We start from the raw sequence: 16,760 nt of genomic DNA, 5'->3' as shown, positions 1-16,760 counted from the left end.
ATTTGAATATCATGGAAAAGTGTATTTATTTCCATAATTCCATTCAAAAAGTTAAACTTTCATAGAATATAGATTCAGGGCCCACAATTTAAACAAGCTCAAGTATTTATTTGTTTATTTTTCCAGCTCATAAATCCCACAAAATCAGGGATTCAAATAATTTCAATACTGTAATCATCATTTACTTCTCAGTTTTTGAAGATTAAAAAAAAGAAAGAAATTAGGGTCACATTAAATCAATCAAAATATGGTACTTTCAAAACTTAATCTTCAATACTTGGTTGGGAATCCCTTTGCTTTAATTGCTGCCTTGATGCGCCGTGGCATTGAGGAAATCACCCTGTGGCATTGTCTGGGAGTTATGGAAGCCCAGATTTCCTTGATGCTTGCTGTCAGTTCTTCTTTGTTTGTGGGTCTGGTGCCCCTCATTTTCCTCTTGATAATACCCCATAGATTCTTTAATGGGGTTTAGATCTGGTGAGTTGGCTGGCCAGTCAAGCACTGTGATGGCATGGGCATCAAAGCAGATTTTGGTGCTTCTGGCGGTATGGGCAGGGGCCAGGTCCTGCTGGAAGATGAAATCTGCATCTCCATAAAGATCCTCAGCAGAAGGAATCATGAAGTCCTCTAAAACATTCTGGTAGGCTGTTGCGGTGACGTTGGATTTAAGAAAGCAGAGTTTACCAACACCTGCACTGGACATTGCACCCCAAATCATGACTGACCGTGGATATTTCACACTGGACGTCAAGCAGCTTGGGTTATGTTCTTCAACCGTCTTCCTCCAAACCCTTGTACCTTGTTTGATAATCCGCTGAAGCCCACGGTCATCTCTTTTGCTGGTGCAACTTCTCCTGACACTTTCCATTGATATGCTTGAACAGCCAGCCTCCTTAGCGATGAACTTAGCGTGCCTTACCCATCCTATGCAGGGTATCAATGATGGTCTTCTGGCAGTTGTCAAGTCTGCAGTCTTCCCCATATTGAACCCAACTGAGACAATTGAACCAAACTGAAGCAATTTAATGACACCTGGGGAAACCTGTGCAGGTGTTTTGAGTTTAGTAGATGATTAGTGTGTGACACACAGTTTAAAACATTTATGGCCTGCAAAATTTGGGCTGATTTCTGCATAGTATTCTATTTTTTTGAATTCCTGATTTTGTGGGTTTTATGAGCTGGAAGCCCAAATTATGTAAAAATAAACAAATAAAAAGTGTGGGCCCTGAATCTATAATCTATGACAGTTTAACTTTTTGAATTGAATTATGGAAATAAATGAACTTTTCCATGATATTACATTTTTTTGGAAAGGGTCTATATGGTTGGAGTGGGATAATCACTTTAGTATCTCATCTTAAATGCTTACCTTCCTCGTCCTGAATGGGCTCATCCTCTGAGGAGCATCATTGGAGATAATCCAGAGAAAAAATTGTGAAGGTGCATCACATAAAACCAAATGTTTATAGTTTTGGTGTCTGGAGGTTTGATTGTGTGTGTGTGTAAATATATATATATATAGCCATCCATCCATTTTCTGAGCCGCTTCTCCTCACTAGGGTCGCGGGCGTGCTGGAGCCAATCCCAGCTGTCATCGAGGAGGGGTACACCCTGAACTGGTTGCCAGCCAATCGCAGGGCACATATAAACACACAACCATTCGCACTCGCAGTCACACCTACAGGGCAATTTAGTCTCCAATTCATGCATGTTTTTGGGATGTGGAAGGAAACCTGGAGTGCCCGGAGAAAACCCACGCAGGCACGGGGAGAACATGCAAACTCCACACGGGCGGGGCCGAGGATTGAACCCCTGTCCTCAGAACTGTGAGGCTGACGCTCTAACCAGTTTCCCCACCGTGCCGCCCGTGAGAACAGTGAAACCATACAAATGTTTAATCATCACCAAAACATATTATTACCATTACACAACAAATTGAGGAATAACCAGTTTTGAAATCAGAAGACAAGGATAATAGTTTGTTCAAATATTGTTTAAGTTACTGTAGAAGAAGGGTTTGGTTACAGAACAATGCAATATCTCAACATTATTGTTTATTATTATGACAATTTGGAATTTGGGTACAGATTTGAGCAAAAATCCCGGATATATATATGTATATATACGTTCGTCCCAGTTGTGATCGGTTGTCGATTCTCAATGCCAAACCCTAATTGTAATACACTAAAATATACAATTAAAATTCTAATTTGGCCTGTTAGGGGCTGCTCTGGGCGAAATGTCTCACATCTGAGAAACTGTGGTGACCAGTACCTCTTCATAAGTCGTCAACATTACTGCCTATTTTGAATCATTACATTGGAATAAAATCGTATAGGACAAAAAATGAATAGTAACACTCCATTCATCCACGCTGGATTGGTTCCCAGTCAATCAAAGACACAATTCACACTTGTGTGCTATTTAAAGTCTCCAGTCTCCAATAACAATATGGACACTCTGGTAAGTAATGTTTTGTTATTAATGCTTAAATTTTAACACTGATCAGAATCAAATGTTCACAGTTATGTTTACAGAGAAAAAGTTTTCTTTTTTTTTTTTTTTATTTACTTAAAAAATGTTGCAACCAACCTGAACCAGTTTGATTGAGAAGGAGGTCCGCTGGGTTGTGGGGTTTTAACCCGAGAGCTGACAGTGGAGTCTTGGCAAGACCCGGAGGTGAGCGACCTAAAATGAATAAAAATAGATCAACTGTTACCATCAGACATGATATGATGTGACCATCCCAACAGTTAATTCCTGCTCTGCTGTGGCAGCATAAATTGTCTACTTATAGTCGCAAATAGAAATGGTCTTTCCCAAAATGTCGATATGAAGTTAACGTTGTCTATGTAATGTTGATTTAATAATCGTAAGAGGTAAAGACCTGTTAAGACTAGACACATTGGCACATCGTATTACTGAATTTGAGACAATTACAAAGGGTTGTGGTCATGCTACATGCTCTGATGGAGGGAGCAAAACATGCACGAGCTTTGACACCACATCAAACTCAACACAACATGACCCCCGCCTGCCCCAGCATAGTCATTTAAGTTTAGTTTGCATTTACAGTGGAGTCTGTCATAATTATACTTCCCACCTGTTATGTTATGGGTGTCAAATTGACCCATTTGAACTTAGTAATTTTTTGGTATAAAAACTTTCATCTTTTGTAACATACGCAACGCACCTCGGTTGGTTCACTTCACATATTTTCAAGTTGAGTAATGACAATTTAGTAATACTTTTATTTTTCATTATTAAAGAGTGAAGACTAAATTGTCCATTGGTGTGAATGTGAGTGTGAATGGTTGTTTATATGTGCCCTGCGATTGGCCGGCAGTCAATCCTAGGTGTACCCCACCTCTCGCAATACACATACACGATACAACCCAAATGAGTAATAGCGGTATTGAAAATGGATAGATGACATTAAACATGCAAATTGACCTGTTCCTGAGAAACAACATAACAAGATACTCTAATACACCTCAATAGGGTCCTTTTACACTGTGTTTCATCAAATGTCATTGGTATGATTTTTCAAAATGATCAGACAAGGGTAGTCGGTTGTTTATCAGGTGCTGGCTGTAGTACAACATGGCAGCAACAAGAAATCCAAACGCAGATGGCAACAGCACACAGAGCAGCAGAAACAGAGAGAATGTTAACCACATTTTAACACTGTCGTTTGACTTCTAGAAGTTGTAAGTCGATGTTTGTGGTGTGGTGTTATCCCTTTCCACTATTATGTTATGTTTACCAGTGCTGCTCTTGTGTTGCTCTCATGCCAAAGCAGCGCAAGGCTGGGATACGGTGCATATAGAGCTGGGTACACACATACCGACAATCGGGCCAAATATGAGCATTTTCCCTTTTTTTGTGATCAAAATCAGCATAAGCTTGCTTAACGTATGTCACAACCGATTATCCTAACCAATTATCCTGTGGTGTGAGAAGAGTCAGGAGTGATTTTTTTCTCTTCCTGACCTGCTCGGAAAATGGTGGGATCACTGACAAATGTAAATGTTAAACCTGTTCAATATTTACAATCGCAAATCTTAATGTGTGTGATCAACACCGAGGCAGGTCAAGCCACAGATTATGTGATTGTGACGAGAAACTAAACAATAGCCAATGATGAAGAGATCTGCATCTCGCTCATGCACAGAAATAGAAGAGCAATTGGTTAAGTGAAAGTCAAGTCATTCCCCACAATGTTGTTTCCAGATAAGCAGTTACCATATCGTCTATCTTCTTCTTCTACTACTACTCTTTCTTATTTGTGTTTTCCAGCAGTCTGGATGCCCTGTTGCTGCTTCTGACACTTCAATATTGGTACTACAACAGGTGTGTGACACTAAAAGAGCAATAAGCTCACATAGCCTGTGGCGATCCCCCCCCCTCGACTCCTTGTGTGGTGTGTCTCACATATTTTAAAAATAAGATGTTAAAGAATCGGTTTGTGTGTACCCCGCTTCAAGGATCACTCAGGCAGGAAGAGGGGACCGGGAAGGGGAGTTGAAGTAACTGTATGTGGCTGACATGGGACAGTGGAACTCTGGAAGAGAGACTTGCATTGCCCACTTACCAAAGCAAGAAATCGCCCTCTTAACTGCGGCCTGTGTGCACACCAGTCTAAGTGGACACTCGGCAATGTGATTTGTGAACTCTGCTTAAATGAATTTCCAAAACATCTGGTGTCACATGCACTACTTAATGAACTCACAGTCCAACTTTCACAAGTTTTGCGATATACAGCAAAACTGTTTATAGATAACTCACAACACAAGTTAACTGCATTTGGGGTTGCCAAGGAAAATCAAGACGAGTGGCCCCAAACAGTGACAGAACATCACATGAGACAATCAGTGTTTTTCACCTAGTACGTTTCCATTATCCAATCAAAATCTTGACATGAACATTTTATGACTATTTCGCAAAAGAATATTTAATTCAATATGCTGTTGATTGCTAAAACTAAACCATGGAGACGGAAATCGTAAAATATTAAAATTCTGAGGAAAACTGTTTTTTTTTTTTAGTGACATATTGAACTGTAGATATTTGACAATACAACCTTCATTGACTGAACTATGCCTGAGCTCCACAGTGCCAGCCAGAGGGAAAACTTACACAGGTTGAAGTAAGGGGTTTGTGGCGAGGTAGGGAAGGCAGGGGTTTGGGGAAGCACCTCACCACCAACTGAGGGGGTCAGGCTGGTGGGCCCACCCTCGATCTCCTCAAAGGCTTCCCGGTAACTGTGCATGTGTCTCTGAGGAGTAAAACAATGATATGGAGGGAGAAATACATACACGTAAATACAGACGATAGAAATACTGCAATGATGAACGGCCCCTCGCACCTACTTTTTCATGGCAACTCCTCAATGATCCTCAAACTTTGACACATACCCACCACATAGACAAAGAGTATTTTCAATTTAGCATCACCCATCTGTCTACAGTACATCTGATTGGGGTTCATTTGGGAAAATTGGGGCATATTTGGGCAAATTCAAAGTACAACGCCCAGAATTCATCCAAAATGCCATTAAAGACAACCATTTTGTGTCATTTGGTAAGACTGGTGTCCAGGGATTCTGTTTTTTCAAATTGTCCAAGAATCCTGGAAATGATGGCCAAACTCACCGGCACAGGCAAAACTTCTTGGTTCTCTAGCTTCTCTCTTTCTAGGATAGTGATACCCAACTTCTGTGTGCCTTGGCATACTGTATCATCAAGTGCGCCACAGGAAATTGTTTAATTTCACTAAATTACAAAACGTATTTATTTACTACAAATATATCACCGTTCATCTATCAATCTATGCCAGCAAAGTATAGTGACAGGCAGAACAATTAAATGCTCTTCCAGTAGATGGCAGAAGCGACAACTGGCCTGTACAGCCCCTTGCTGCAACAGGTAGCGCTGTCTTCAAATTAAAACAGGCCCTGATTTCCTGACTTCACTACTGATTATATATATATATATGTTTTGTAGTGTGCTGAGAGAGTTTTCCAAGGTAAAATATGTGCCTTGTCAATAAGGCTTAGGGTTCCTGCTTCCGATTCCGGCTCATTTGAGCAAATTCCCAAATTGATCGCCCCAAATTATCCATCCATCCATTTTCTGAGCCGCTTATCCTCACTAGGGTCGCGGGCGTGCTGGAGCCTATCCCAGCTGTCATCGGGCAGGAGGCGGGGTACACCCTGAACTGGTTGCCAGCCAATCGCAGGGCACATACAAACAGACAACCATTCGCACTCACAGTCACGCCTACGGGCAATTTAGAGTTTCCAATTAATGCATGTTTTTGGGATGTGGGAGGAAACCGGAGTGCCCGGAGAAAACCCACGCAGGCACGGGGAGAACATGCAAACTCCACACAGGCGGGGCCGGGGATTGAACCCGGGTCCTCAGAACTGTGAGGCTGACGCTCTAACCAGTCGGCCACCGTGCCGCCAGCCCCAAATTAATTTGTTCTAATTTCGTTTGGGGTACTACTGAGTGAATTATTTAATATACATACATTTTCACCCGGATACACATGCTTGCAAAAATTAGGGAGGTTGCAGGGATTTTGAGGCCCCCAAAAAGGCGAATCATTTATTAGAATAATAATGATATAAAAAATGCTTCAAACGAGCCTCGGTGCTTGGGCCCTAAAAATCCAAATAGTTAAAACTATAACTCATTGATGTTACCATACTAAAGACTTTCTACCTCTTTGGGTCGTCCGCCGGGATTCATGGCGATGGCGTTGACGAACTCCGGAGAAACACAACGAACAGGGGAACGAACTGGGACTTCGGGGGAGGAAGCGTCTTCTGGAGCGTCACTCGTGATCCTACGCCGGGCCAGAACTGCTGTCTCATCCAGAGACATTGCACGGGTATGGACACCTGTGATGGTATGCAATTAAGTAAGCTGAAATGCAGCAATGGCCAGTTGGAGCCTCATAAATACAGTGAGGATTGTTAGTTCTTGGGAATCCACACTACATTCTTAAGGCTGCTGTGTACACAGAAATTGACAAAGCATTTGCAGGAGGCCCTTCAGTCAATAGACCAACACACACAGTTATAGTGAAGTCCAACCATCTATTTTCTATACCATTTATCCTCATTAGGGTTGTGGGTGACCGGGAGCCTTTCTGAGCCAGACTTTAGGCGCGAGTCGGGTTATACTCTGGACTGGTCTCCAGCTAATCATAGGGCACATACAGACAAACAACCATTCACACTTCGATTCACACCGATAGACAATTTAGAGACTTCAATGCACATGTTATGGGAATATGTTATATAGTGTTAGCTTCCTATCAAATTGATGCATATTAAAGCACACCAAAAATGTTAACGGGCCAAAATGACCCAATGCAGATTTAACCTTTGTTTTTTTTATATATAGTTTTGTTTGTGTCTGAATATTGGAAAATCAAAAAGTTCCACATTGCATTTCCAAAGTTGTGTGCGTGAGTGTGTGTGTGTGCGTGTGTGTGTGTGTGAGAGAGAGACAAATGACATAATGGAAATGAGTACAATATTTACAATACTAATGTTTAATTTAGACCCCCTTTGAGCTCCTTGTGTCACAGGTGAGTAAATGCTGAAATTCTGTATAACTTTAAAAATGTTGTCCATTTTTTTTAAAAAAAAGCAAAGATAAAAAAAAAAAACTACAAAAAAACTGTTATGTTAAGATACTCAAATGCAGATCGACAGACAAGAACTTGCAGGATCACTCCAAAAAAGTGATTAAGATGAGGGAACAAACCCAAAAGCGAGTGAGAGGGTCTGTGTTCAGACTGAGAAGAAGAGGAAATGCTGGAGGTGACCCTTTGGGTGCGTGCTGAGTATTCTGGGTAAAAAGATGAATAATGAAAAAAAGGCAAATGACAATGAAAAAGGGAAAGTTGATGAGGTCCTATAGTCAGGACAAGAACGAGAAACATGCAAACATTAAACTGAACTGATTGGCTATTTTGTATTGCACTGAAGGGTAATAATTCTGCTTTAATATTAATAAGTGAGGCCTTGGTGGGTGGCAGTGTTTCACTGGATCTCATTAAAATGTAAGATTTTTTTTTTTTATCCATTTGACTAACAATCATATCTGAAAATATTTGATGAGGAAAAACAATATTTAAGAATTGAAGGAATTCCAGAATAAGCCAGCATTATAATTACTGCATCCAAGTACAGTGAACCGATTTGCTATTCGCTATTCACAAATGCACCAATTCACGTTTTTTTTTCTGTGGAACCTATCGTTAGCTATTCCTTGAAAAAGTCACCTATTTACAGAATCCCTGTGTATTTTTAGGGTTCTTCCTATGACACCATAAGATGCAACAATATTGTGTCAAAATCCTGGCTAACAGGAAAGTAATAATTGGTGTCAAGGACATATGTTGAAGTGACACATCTTGACTGTTCAAAGATCTTTGTATGTAGGGATGTAGCCTGGGTTGTTGGCAGAAGTTATGGAGAGTCTTTGCTTCAATTGTATAATTTTTTTCTGGAATTTTTTCAAAATTAAATCATTTTTAAGGTATTTAATTTTAAGGGTAATGTAAGAAGAATGTGAAATGATAAACTGTCAGAATCCATGGTTAAGTTACAATTCAAACTATTAACAGGCCATTCTAAGCATGATCAGGGAGGCATCAATTAAGTTTTTTTGCTATTCAAGGTAACTTTTTTATTCTGGTATTTAGGCCATGCTACAAAGGAAATATGCATGAAAGTCAGCTAAGTAAGTAACCTAATAAGTTTGTTTTCTTACCTGCAACTCTTTGAGCCACCAGTCCTTCAACATTGAAGACTTCGTCGGGTTCACAGTCCCTTGAAGTGGGTGATGTTGATCCACCACTGTGGATTTTGTGGGGCTCAAAGACTTCAGTGGACTGGGACAATGAGCTTTGTTGGAAGGTGTTAATTTCCTTGAGCTGGATCTGACCAGTTGCAGAAGCTGGTGAAGAAGGACTGGTTGCGGTGGTTTTCAATCCAAACACAGGGGCAGGCTCCGGTGTGCTTGGTTTCACGGGTGACTGATGGCTAACCTGACTGGACATCGGAGGCATGTCCACCTCATAGATAGCTCTGCATTGGCTCTGAGAGAAGGATGGCTGTGTGGTGACAACACTGGTTTCCCTCAGAGGAGCACTTTGCGACTTTGGTATCAAAGAACGGCTCGGCTCCAGATCCAACATGAGAAGATTGAGCGTCTCTATAGATTTCTCAATCTCTTCCTGTGAAGCACTGTGGTGATGAGGGAACTGTGGAAGGTTCTGCTGAGCCTGCATTGTTATCGCAGCGGGCGGTGTCCCGAAAGTGAGACCCACAGTTACAGGCTCTTCAGGCACACCGAACCGATGCCAAATATTGAGACCACGTTGGACGGCATCCCTGCTACTGGTTGACCGGGTGGGAGCTGGCGGCATAGACTGTGTATCTATACTAAATGACTGTGAGCGGTACAGATTCTGAGTTGGCACATAATTTGAGGCTGGGACTGAATCATTCCGAGTCAGTGTAACTGGCCGGTCTGTTATGCAAATTTGCGATTGCACTGTTTCCACTGGGCTTTCTGCAACACTGCGCTCCAGATACGGCACATGGTCCTGGCCATTAATGATGGATTCCGACTGGTAGTAGAGATCCGCCGGCGTTGCTCGGCCATCGGTTGAGGAGAACGTCCCCAGACTGTCCACACTATTGGCCTTTTGACTGCTCGGTAATTCATCATCTAAAATGTCAGTTTCCCGGTCAATGTTGCGGTGACCATTCACATGGACTTGAGCGGGCACCCGGTGGAGTATCCCTTCAACAGCAGAGGTCAGGGAGCCATGGTAGCCTTGACGATGCATGTGCCCCTCCAGTCCACCCAGGAGCTGCTCCAGCTCCTGTTTCTCCTGCAGGCTGATGGGTTGCTGGTCGTGGTGATGGACTTTAGGTACCTCCTCAACGGTGGGAACACTTGGCAGGTTCACGGTCGAATGGACTGCTGCTACTTCATCCGTTCTGTCCGTTTTAATTGACGCCGTCGAGTTTCCTGAGTCGCTGCTCACTGATAAGGCGTGGTCGACCGCAGGCAGGGCGTGTTCAATAGCAGTGGGTGGGAGCCCATTGGCTGTGACAGTCCCATCAACAGACTCTTTTTTGCGCACTTTAGCGTAGAGACTCCCATCCAAAGGTCCTTGGGTATGGATGACTTCTGCAAAAACAAGAATAAGAGGTGCTTATCACACAAAACGTTAAACTAAAGTGATATTCGGCTGACAAATTTTCTCTTGCATTTCTAATTAGCTAACTCTTTCCAGTCCAAAGGATGTTAAGGAAATGGTGTGACGATGTGTATGCACATGAGCAAGAGTGTTGGTTTACTGCTACGCGCTGTGGTTGTCAAGCTGTTTGAGGATTCTTGTGGTTTGGTATATAGGGAAAGTGTGTGGGCATTGCCAAAACAGCTGAAGTTACATCCTGGCTCACGTCCACCTATTCTACTGACTTCAGGAAATGAGCGAGCTCTACGGCATGCAGTATGGAAAAACAATTTAATCGCAGAAGCCTGCCTTGTGCTTCATCAAGCCAATTAGGAAAAATCTGTGCCACCCAAACAATGCCAGGGGATGCTTTATAGCTAAATCAAGTGAATGCAGAAAATGGGGATCTGATATAGATCACTGAATGGAAGACTTGGATGATGCCATTTGTGTTAAATGAACCCAGTAAATAAAAACACATGGGGCTTACGCATTGTCAACATGGTGTGCTTATTGGCCCTTCTGTTGTGTTATTTGTCAATTTGACCAATTGTAAAGCAGTATTTTAAAATGTAAACAAAACAAACAATAAAAAATAGGATGAAACCTTTACTGGCTTTATGTCTTCAACATTTAACAGTGACCAAAACATCTGCGCATCTGTATTATTTCCTCACAAAAGCTCTCCCATTTTAGCAGTTAATGTTGTTTGTACTTCAACAAAAAAATTAATTACTTATAAGATACTTTCATGTGACTTCTGGAAACACAAGACGCTGCAAAGGAACATTGTGGCTGCATATTATCTGGGAATTACATAATTTATATCATGCTAGCGTTCGAGGAAAGAATTAATTAGTTGTATTATATCCATATTAAACAGATGTCTGCCTCTATTTAATTCATTAAGAATAAAGTAAGTAAATAGGCTGTGTTGAAGCTTGAGGCTATATTGCTGATGCATACAAAAAGCATCACTCACGCTGATTAACATAGAAGTAATGAAGCAAGATCTCGCCTTACTGTCTCTAATTCAGGCACTAAAACCAACTGTGACTCATCGAGTTAAAATGATCAAACAACTCATTTGATTTTCTATTCTGAATGCCTCAAAATGACTCAAATGCCTCATTAGAAGGAGGTTCCCCTACCTGTTGAAGCAGTGGATGACAGCCCAAAACTAAAGTGGGGAAAAGTCCTACAGTTGAATGCCCAGTAAGGAACATGCGGTATTAGTCTTTGGGAGTTGGCTCTGGCCACTGTTCCGTCTCCCCCTCCCACTATTTTACTGTCTGTCTGGATCAAGAGCGCTACCACTCTCACTCACTGCTCATTGACTTGTGTCCTCTGTGGTGTGGTGCTTCTGAGGGAGGTCCGTGGCAACTTTTTGACTGTGGTTGTGGGAGGGGGTTACATAGAAAGCACAGTGTGTTGAAAGTTTGAGAGAAGGACATAAGTCCCTAAAGGTCTTGCGAAGCCACACGATTCAATTCAGTAGACGCATGGCAGAGCATCTACACGCATATTGCATTTTTATGTCGCCATTGACATTTCCGTAAGTAAGCCCCTTCCTTTCAAGCACACACAGTTGCAACCCACTCGTATCATGGCAACAAATGCAGGGAGAACTCCATCCATCCTACTACTCAAGACAGATGGAGAATACTGTCCATATTCGAAACCCTGCTGTTAGGTTGTTTCTCAGCGACAAAAACAATGTTCTCAGGTCAATTTGACTCAGGAGATGTTTAACTATCCAAAACGGTCAGAAACTATGGAAAAGATTGATTCATCTCAATATTAACTCACCTTAAAAATATGAACCATTATACAAGATTGCATTGTACATGTTGATAGCACTTAAAATAAGTAGAAGTTTCATCAAGAAAAAGTACTTTTTAACTTCTAACTTCTACTAGGTCCTTATGACAGGGAAACCTCTTTTCCCCACAGTTTGAGTGTTTCGGTTCAGGGTACATTCACATCACCCACATCTTATACAATATCACCATGCAGGAACTCTGTTTGTGTGTGTGGACCAACACAAGCCAGAACAACTGAGCCATTGTCATTGTCAAAGATAAGATTCAAGAGGTTTTTTTTTTATACAGTAAAAACACAATAGTAATACCGAGCAATTCAATTCTTACTTCCTTCACTTTTGAAAGAATTAAAAAAAAGAACACATTTTAAAGAATGAATGATAAATACTAAAAGAAAGGAGAAGCTAGGCAATGTACAAAAGAACAATTAAAAACTGACAATTTAAGGAAAAAGGACAGTGCATTCGATTTCAGTAATAGTCAAGTTAGTGCAAAAAAAAAGTATATACTGTGCAAAGAAGTATTCAACTATTCAAGTTTGGCAGGTTGCAGAAGTATTGCACGATGCAAACATTCAAGTGAGTAGAATTACAAAAGAAAAATATTGCACTGTGTGGTTCACAGATTTTGATTTGTTAATTTGTTAAGGAGTCTGATGGAATAAGTTTGAAAAATGTTCTGTGAATGTGTGCTGTCTCTGATAATGTTCTGTGCCGTCTTTGTGGCACGACTACCATAACATAGCCTCTGCAAGAGGTGGGCTAATTCAGTTTTATAATGATGGACAACAACAAATGACGAATTTATTTGAAAATTGCAATTCCTTCAGATTGATTCTGAGATCATTAGTGTGAATGCTTGACTCGTTACAATTACACAATGGTCACTTTCGCTTATCAATCGAAAGGCCCTAGGTTAGTCGTTCCTTGTTATCGAGCGCAAGTCTTCACTTTTCAGGATGATGCGACTCGTGAGTCTCTGCAGAATCCCTACCATTTGTTCTTGAGGAAATCTAAGTAATCTGTGCCTTTACACTCATAGGACTGCTGTTTGGGTGTCGGGGGGAGTGAACCCAAGTATGTGGATGTGTGATGTATTAGTTTGTTTTTCATACTCTCCAGGGGGTAAATTTCTTTTCTCTGTGTAATCAGAATGTCTGCCATTCTCACCCCATAGCTTTTACGAATTATGTAACAAGTGGAGAGGATGGACTGTGACGGTTCTGGCTGGAGTGACCACTTGGTTACGCATGTTCTTTGTCAGACAGACAAAAAAAAAATGAAACTAGAAATAACTAGTGAATATCTTCAGATGGATGACGAGCCATCCGACCTGGAAGCTCCCAATCCTCTTGTCTAGACAGTTACAGATAAAGCTCACATAAAAGGATGACTAAGGATTAAAGACGTACAACACACTACGTGTCAACGGTGTGGTGCATAGCTGGATATTTTAAGCTTGTAGGAGGGGGCAGATGGTGCAACTGTGTGACCTTTTTAATCTCTGAACTATGAACTGTGAACTCTATGGAAACAGAACTCCTTTAGCAGCGGAAAGTGTTTTACACTTGCAAACACGCCCTCAACAACTCTACGGTCTGAATGTGTGCGTGTGTGTGTGTGTGTGTGTAAGTTGTCTACCAAGCACAGGTGTGACAGTAACAATGACAATTGTCTAAAAGTCCAAGCACTTTGAGCAGGAAAAGAATACATATCGTGCATTTAAATTCAGGAATCAAAATAAAACAGGGAGCTTTTAATCAGTGGCAACATTCTCCATGAACCAGAAAGTAGCCTGCAAACCTAAAACAGAAAAACAAACAGACCAACACAAGTACTGTACAGCCCTTATAAGCTGCTCCGCTTTTGTTCTACGCGGTCAGGAGTACTGTACTAGTTTAGTCTTCTAAATGTCAAATTGACAGCAACAAAGCAAACCTTCATTGTGGTCAGAGCTGTATTCCTTGGAAAAAAAACATACATTTGACATCCCTAATTGTTGTCATATGATTCACCAGTGATATTGTTAGGGCTTCATTTAATTACACAGACAGAATGCTCAGTTGATATTAACTGATATCAAGATGTCAAATTGAACAGGTATTTTTTCATACATTACAGGAGATGCTCAGAAATGATAGGGTAAAGTTCTAAAGTACATCTAAATACAGTTTAGCTTTGTTGACAGAATTTGAAGCCAATAAGGGTCCTCTGCAAATATAAGTACAGTGCAGAAAGCTAAATTGGCTCTTTCAGTTTATTAAATATTCATCAAGAGATCAGAAAATCAATTTCTCTGGGTGCACTTAGATTCAAATTCCACTGATATGAAGGTTACTTTAAAAGTGGGCTGGAGAAGAAAGACCAATAATGACCTTAACCAAAAACTGTAGAACTGTAGATTTCCGAATTAGTATTCAATGTCTGTAAAAAGAAATAGAATTTAAAATCTAACTCTTGCTACCAAATGCAAATACACATTGTTGTTCATGAATGCAAAAAAATGAAACAACATTTCACTCTGGAGAGTCTCTTAAAAAAACAAGAGTCATTAGTTGCGAAGGGGGAGAAAGCTTAGTGAACAAGTGAATAATGGGTAATCCGATGAGTTGGCTGCAAGTGTCTCATTCCAGAGGTGAGTTGAAGCTTAAATAGACTTCAGTCTGGTGGATGACCAAAACACGAACATATCATTCTCCGAAGCCTGATAGCTTGCACAGACACCCTCAAGGAAGGACACGAAGGCTCTCTAAAGAGTATATGTATATACCCATAAAAGTCTTAAGAAATACAATTTTGCATTCCTGTTGTGGCTCCCATTTTCCCTATGCTTGTGTTGGTGTCTGCTCTGTGAGTTACTCGTAATCAATCCGAGGTATAACTTGCCTCTCCCACCCAAAGTCAGTTGTGATAAACTCTAACCCCACTGTGACGCTGCGTAGGATAAGGATGATGGAAAAATCATTGGCACATGGATGTCTTGTTTTTTCTTTGACAAGTTAATATTGACCAACACTGAAAATGCAAGTTATCTTCAGAGGAGAAACAACAATACATGCTTCCAGTTTATATACGCCAGCCAATCGTAGGGCTCAAATAGACAAACAAGCATTCACACCCACATTCATACCTATTGACCATTTCGAGATCTTCAAATATGCATGTTTTCAGAATGTAGGAGGAAGCTCGAGTATACACGGAGAGAGCCCTGATTTGAACCCAGAATCTCAAAAATGTGAGGCAGACATGATCATCACGAGCTCACCTTGCTGCCGACAACAATACAGAGGCTAAATTAGTATGTATGTAGCTTCCAAAAAGACCAGCCCATAAATTTGATGTTGAGTGCAACTCAAGGACTAGACATAAATATTTGTGTAGTGTCCCTTGACAGCACTGCAGTTGACTGGCAACCAGTGTTAGCTGGAATAGGCTCCATCTCACCCATGTCCCGTGCCTTAGTCCTCATGACATACATCAGTGTCTATGATGCTTTCTGTGGTTCTTCCTGTCCAAGGGCAAACATCCTCACGGTTAAATGTGTAGGCTTTCCTGTGGCATTTTCAGACAGATTGGCGGAGTAAAGATAAACAACAACCCAAGACAAGACCAATAGAGGTGGAGTGTGTCTGGCCCACAGCTAGAGTAAAGCGGTGTCCACGGGAAAGCCACAGACCACTCATGCATTCCTAACATAAACCCTTGTACAAACCTTGACAATATTGTTGATTAAATACAAACGCTTATCACAGTAACTGCAACTAAAAACTTTATATGTCAACTAAAATGTTAAAGTATATATGACTGAACATCGTTTTCCATTGCAAGTTAAGTAGACTTACAGTATATTATAAGTGTCACTGAGCAGATGCCTCTGTGCCAGCAACAGCCAGAGCTGGCCGAATCCAAAAGGGTACACATCACAGCAGGAAGAAGAAGTCCCTTGTGTGTTAAATCTGGCCTCAAAAGCCTTTGCTTTACAGTCTTGGCTGACGCTGACGTACAAACAGAGCAACGACATGTTTGGAGTCAAAGCAGCCTAAATCTCCCTAAAAATCTGATAGCATCAAGGTTTATTGCCAACACACAAGGGCCACAAATTTCACCTCTGCATCTCATTGGGTTAATGCCATGCCTGGAAAATAATAAGAGCTTCAGTATGTTTAACATTCTGAAGAGCATTGTCGTGGCAAAGGAACGTAGTGGCCTCAAGCCTGATCCGATACCAAAGAGCCAAGCTTGTTGGCTTGACAACCTCATTACCCTTACCATCATAGACAAGGCACACTGACGCAGTCAGTGTGAATGAAGCCTTTGCCCAAAAAGCTCACCCTGATCAAGGACAAGAAGAGAGCGGTTCACACCCCTGTTGGCCCTGTGTGGCCAGCTACTGAACTGCTAAGTTGCCAAGATCAATTCATGAACAGAAGCCTATTTCTGTCCTTCAAGCTATGACCTGCTCTATGCTAATGTACCCAAAAGGCCTCAGTAATAATGGATTGTAAGTGTCAAAGAGGTAAAGCATGTTTCTCGCTGAGAGAATGAAGCGGCAAATCCAGAACAAGGAACAAAGGGGTTATACGTTTCAAAATTAGTCAGAAACACAGTAGTAGAGAGGGACTCCCTGTTTTGCATATTTCCCAGTAACCGAAAATTGCTGAATTGC

At 41.2% G+C, this 16,760-nt stretch overlaps 1 protein-coding gene across 21 annotated transcripts in view; it reads right to left on the bottom strand.

Annotated features, from left to right (window-relative positions):
• The window catches only part of tns1b (tensin 1b), a 164,234-nt gene that overhangs the window by 11,640 nt on the left and 135,834 nt on the right, over nt 1–16,760 (bottom strand). For all 21 annotated transcript variants that reach the window (XM_061692732.1, XM_061692752.1, XM_061692730.1 and 18 more), the window contains 4 exons: nt 8,793–10,223; nt 6,729–6,907; nt 5,140–5,278; nt 2,593–2,688 (listed from right to left, as the gene is read on the bottom strand). In XM_061692732.1, coding sequence (XP_061548716.1) covers nt 2,593–2,688; nt 5,140–5,278; nt 6,729–6,907; nt 8,793–10,223 — 1,845 coding nt within the window. The remainder of the gene's footprint in view (nt 1–2,592; nt 2,689–5,139; nt 5,279–6,728; nt 6,908–8,792; nt 10,224–16,760) is intronic.

Source organism: Phycodurus eques, chromosome 12 (assembly GCF_024500275.1).
Source record: "Phycodurus eques isolate BA_2022a chromosome 12, UOR_Pequ_1.1, whole genome shotgun sequence".
Classification (NCBI taxonomy): domain Eukaryota; kingdom Metazoa; phylum Chordata; class Actinopteri; order Syngnathiformes; family Syngnathidae; genus Phycodurus; species Phycodurus eques.
Note: the sequence above shows the minus strand (reverse complement) of the source record. Positions and strands in the feature narration are given on the sequence as shown.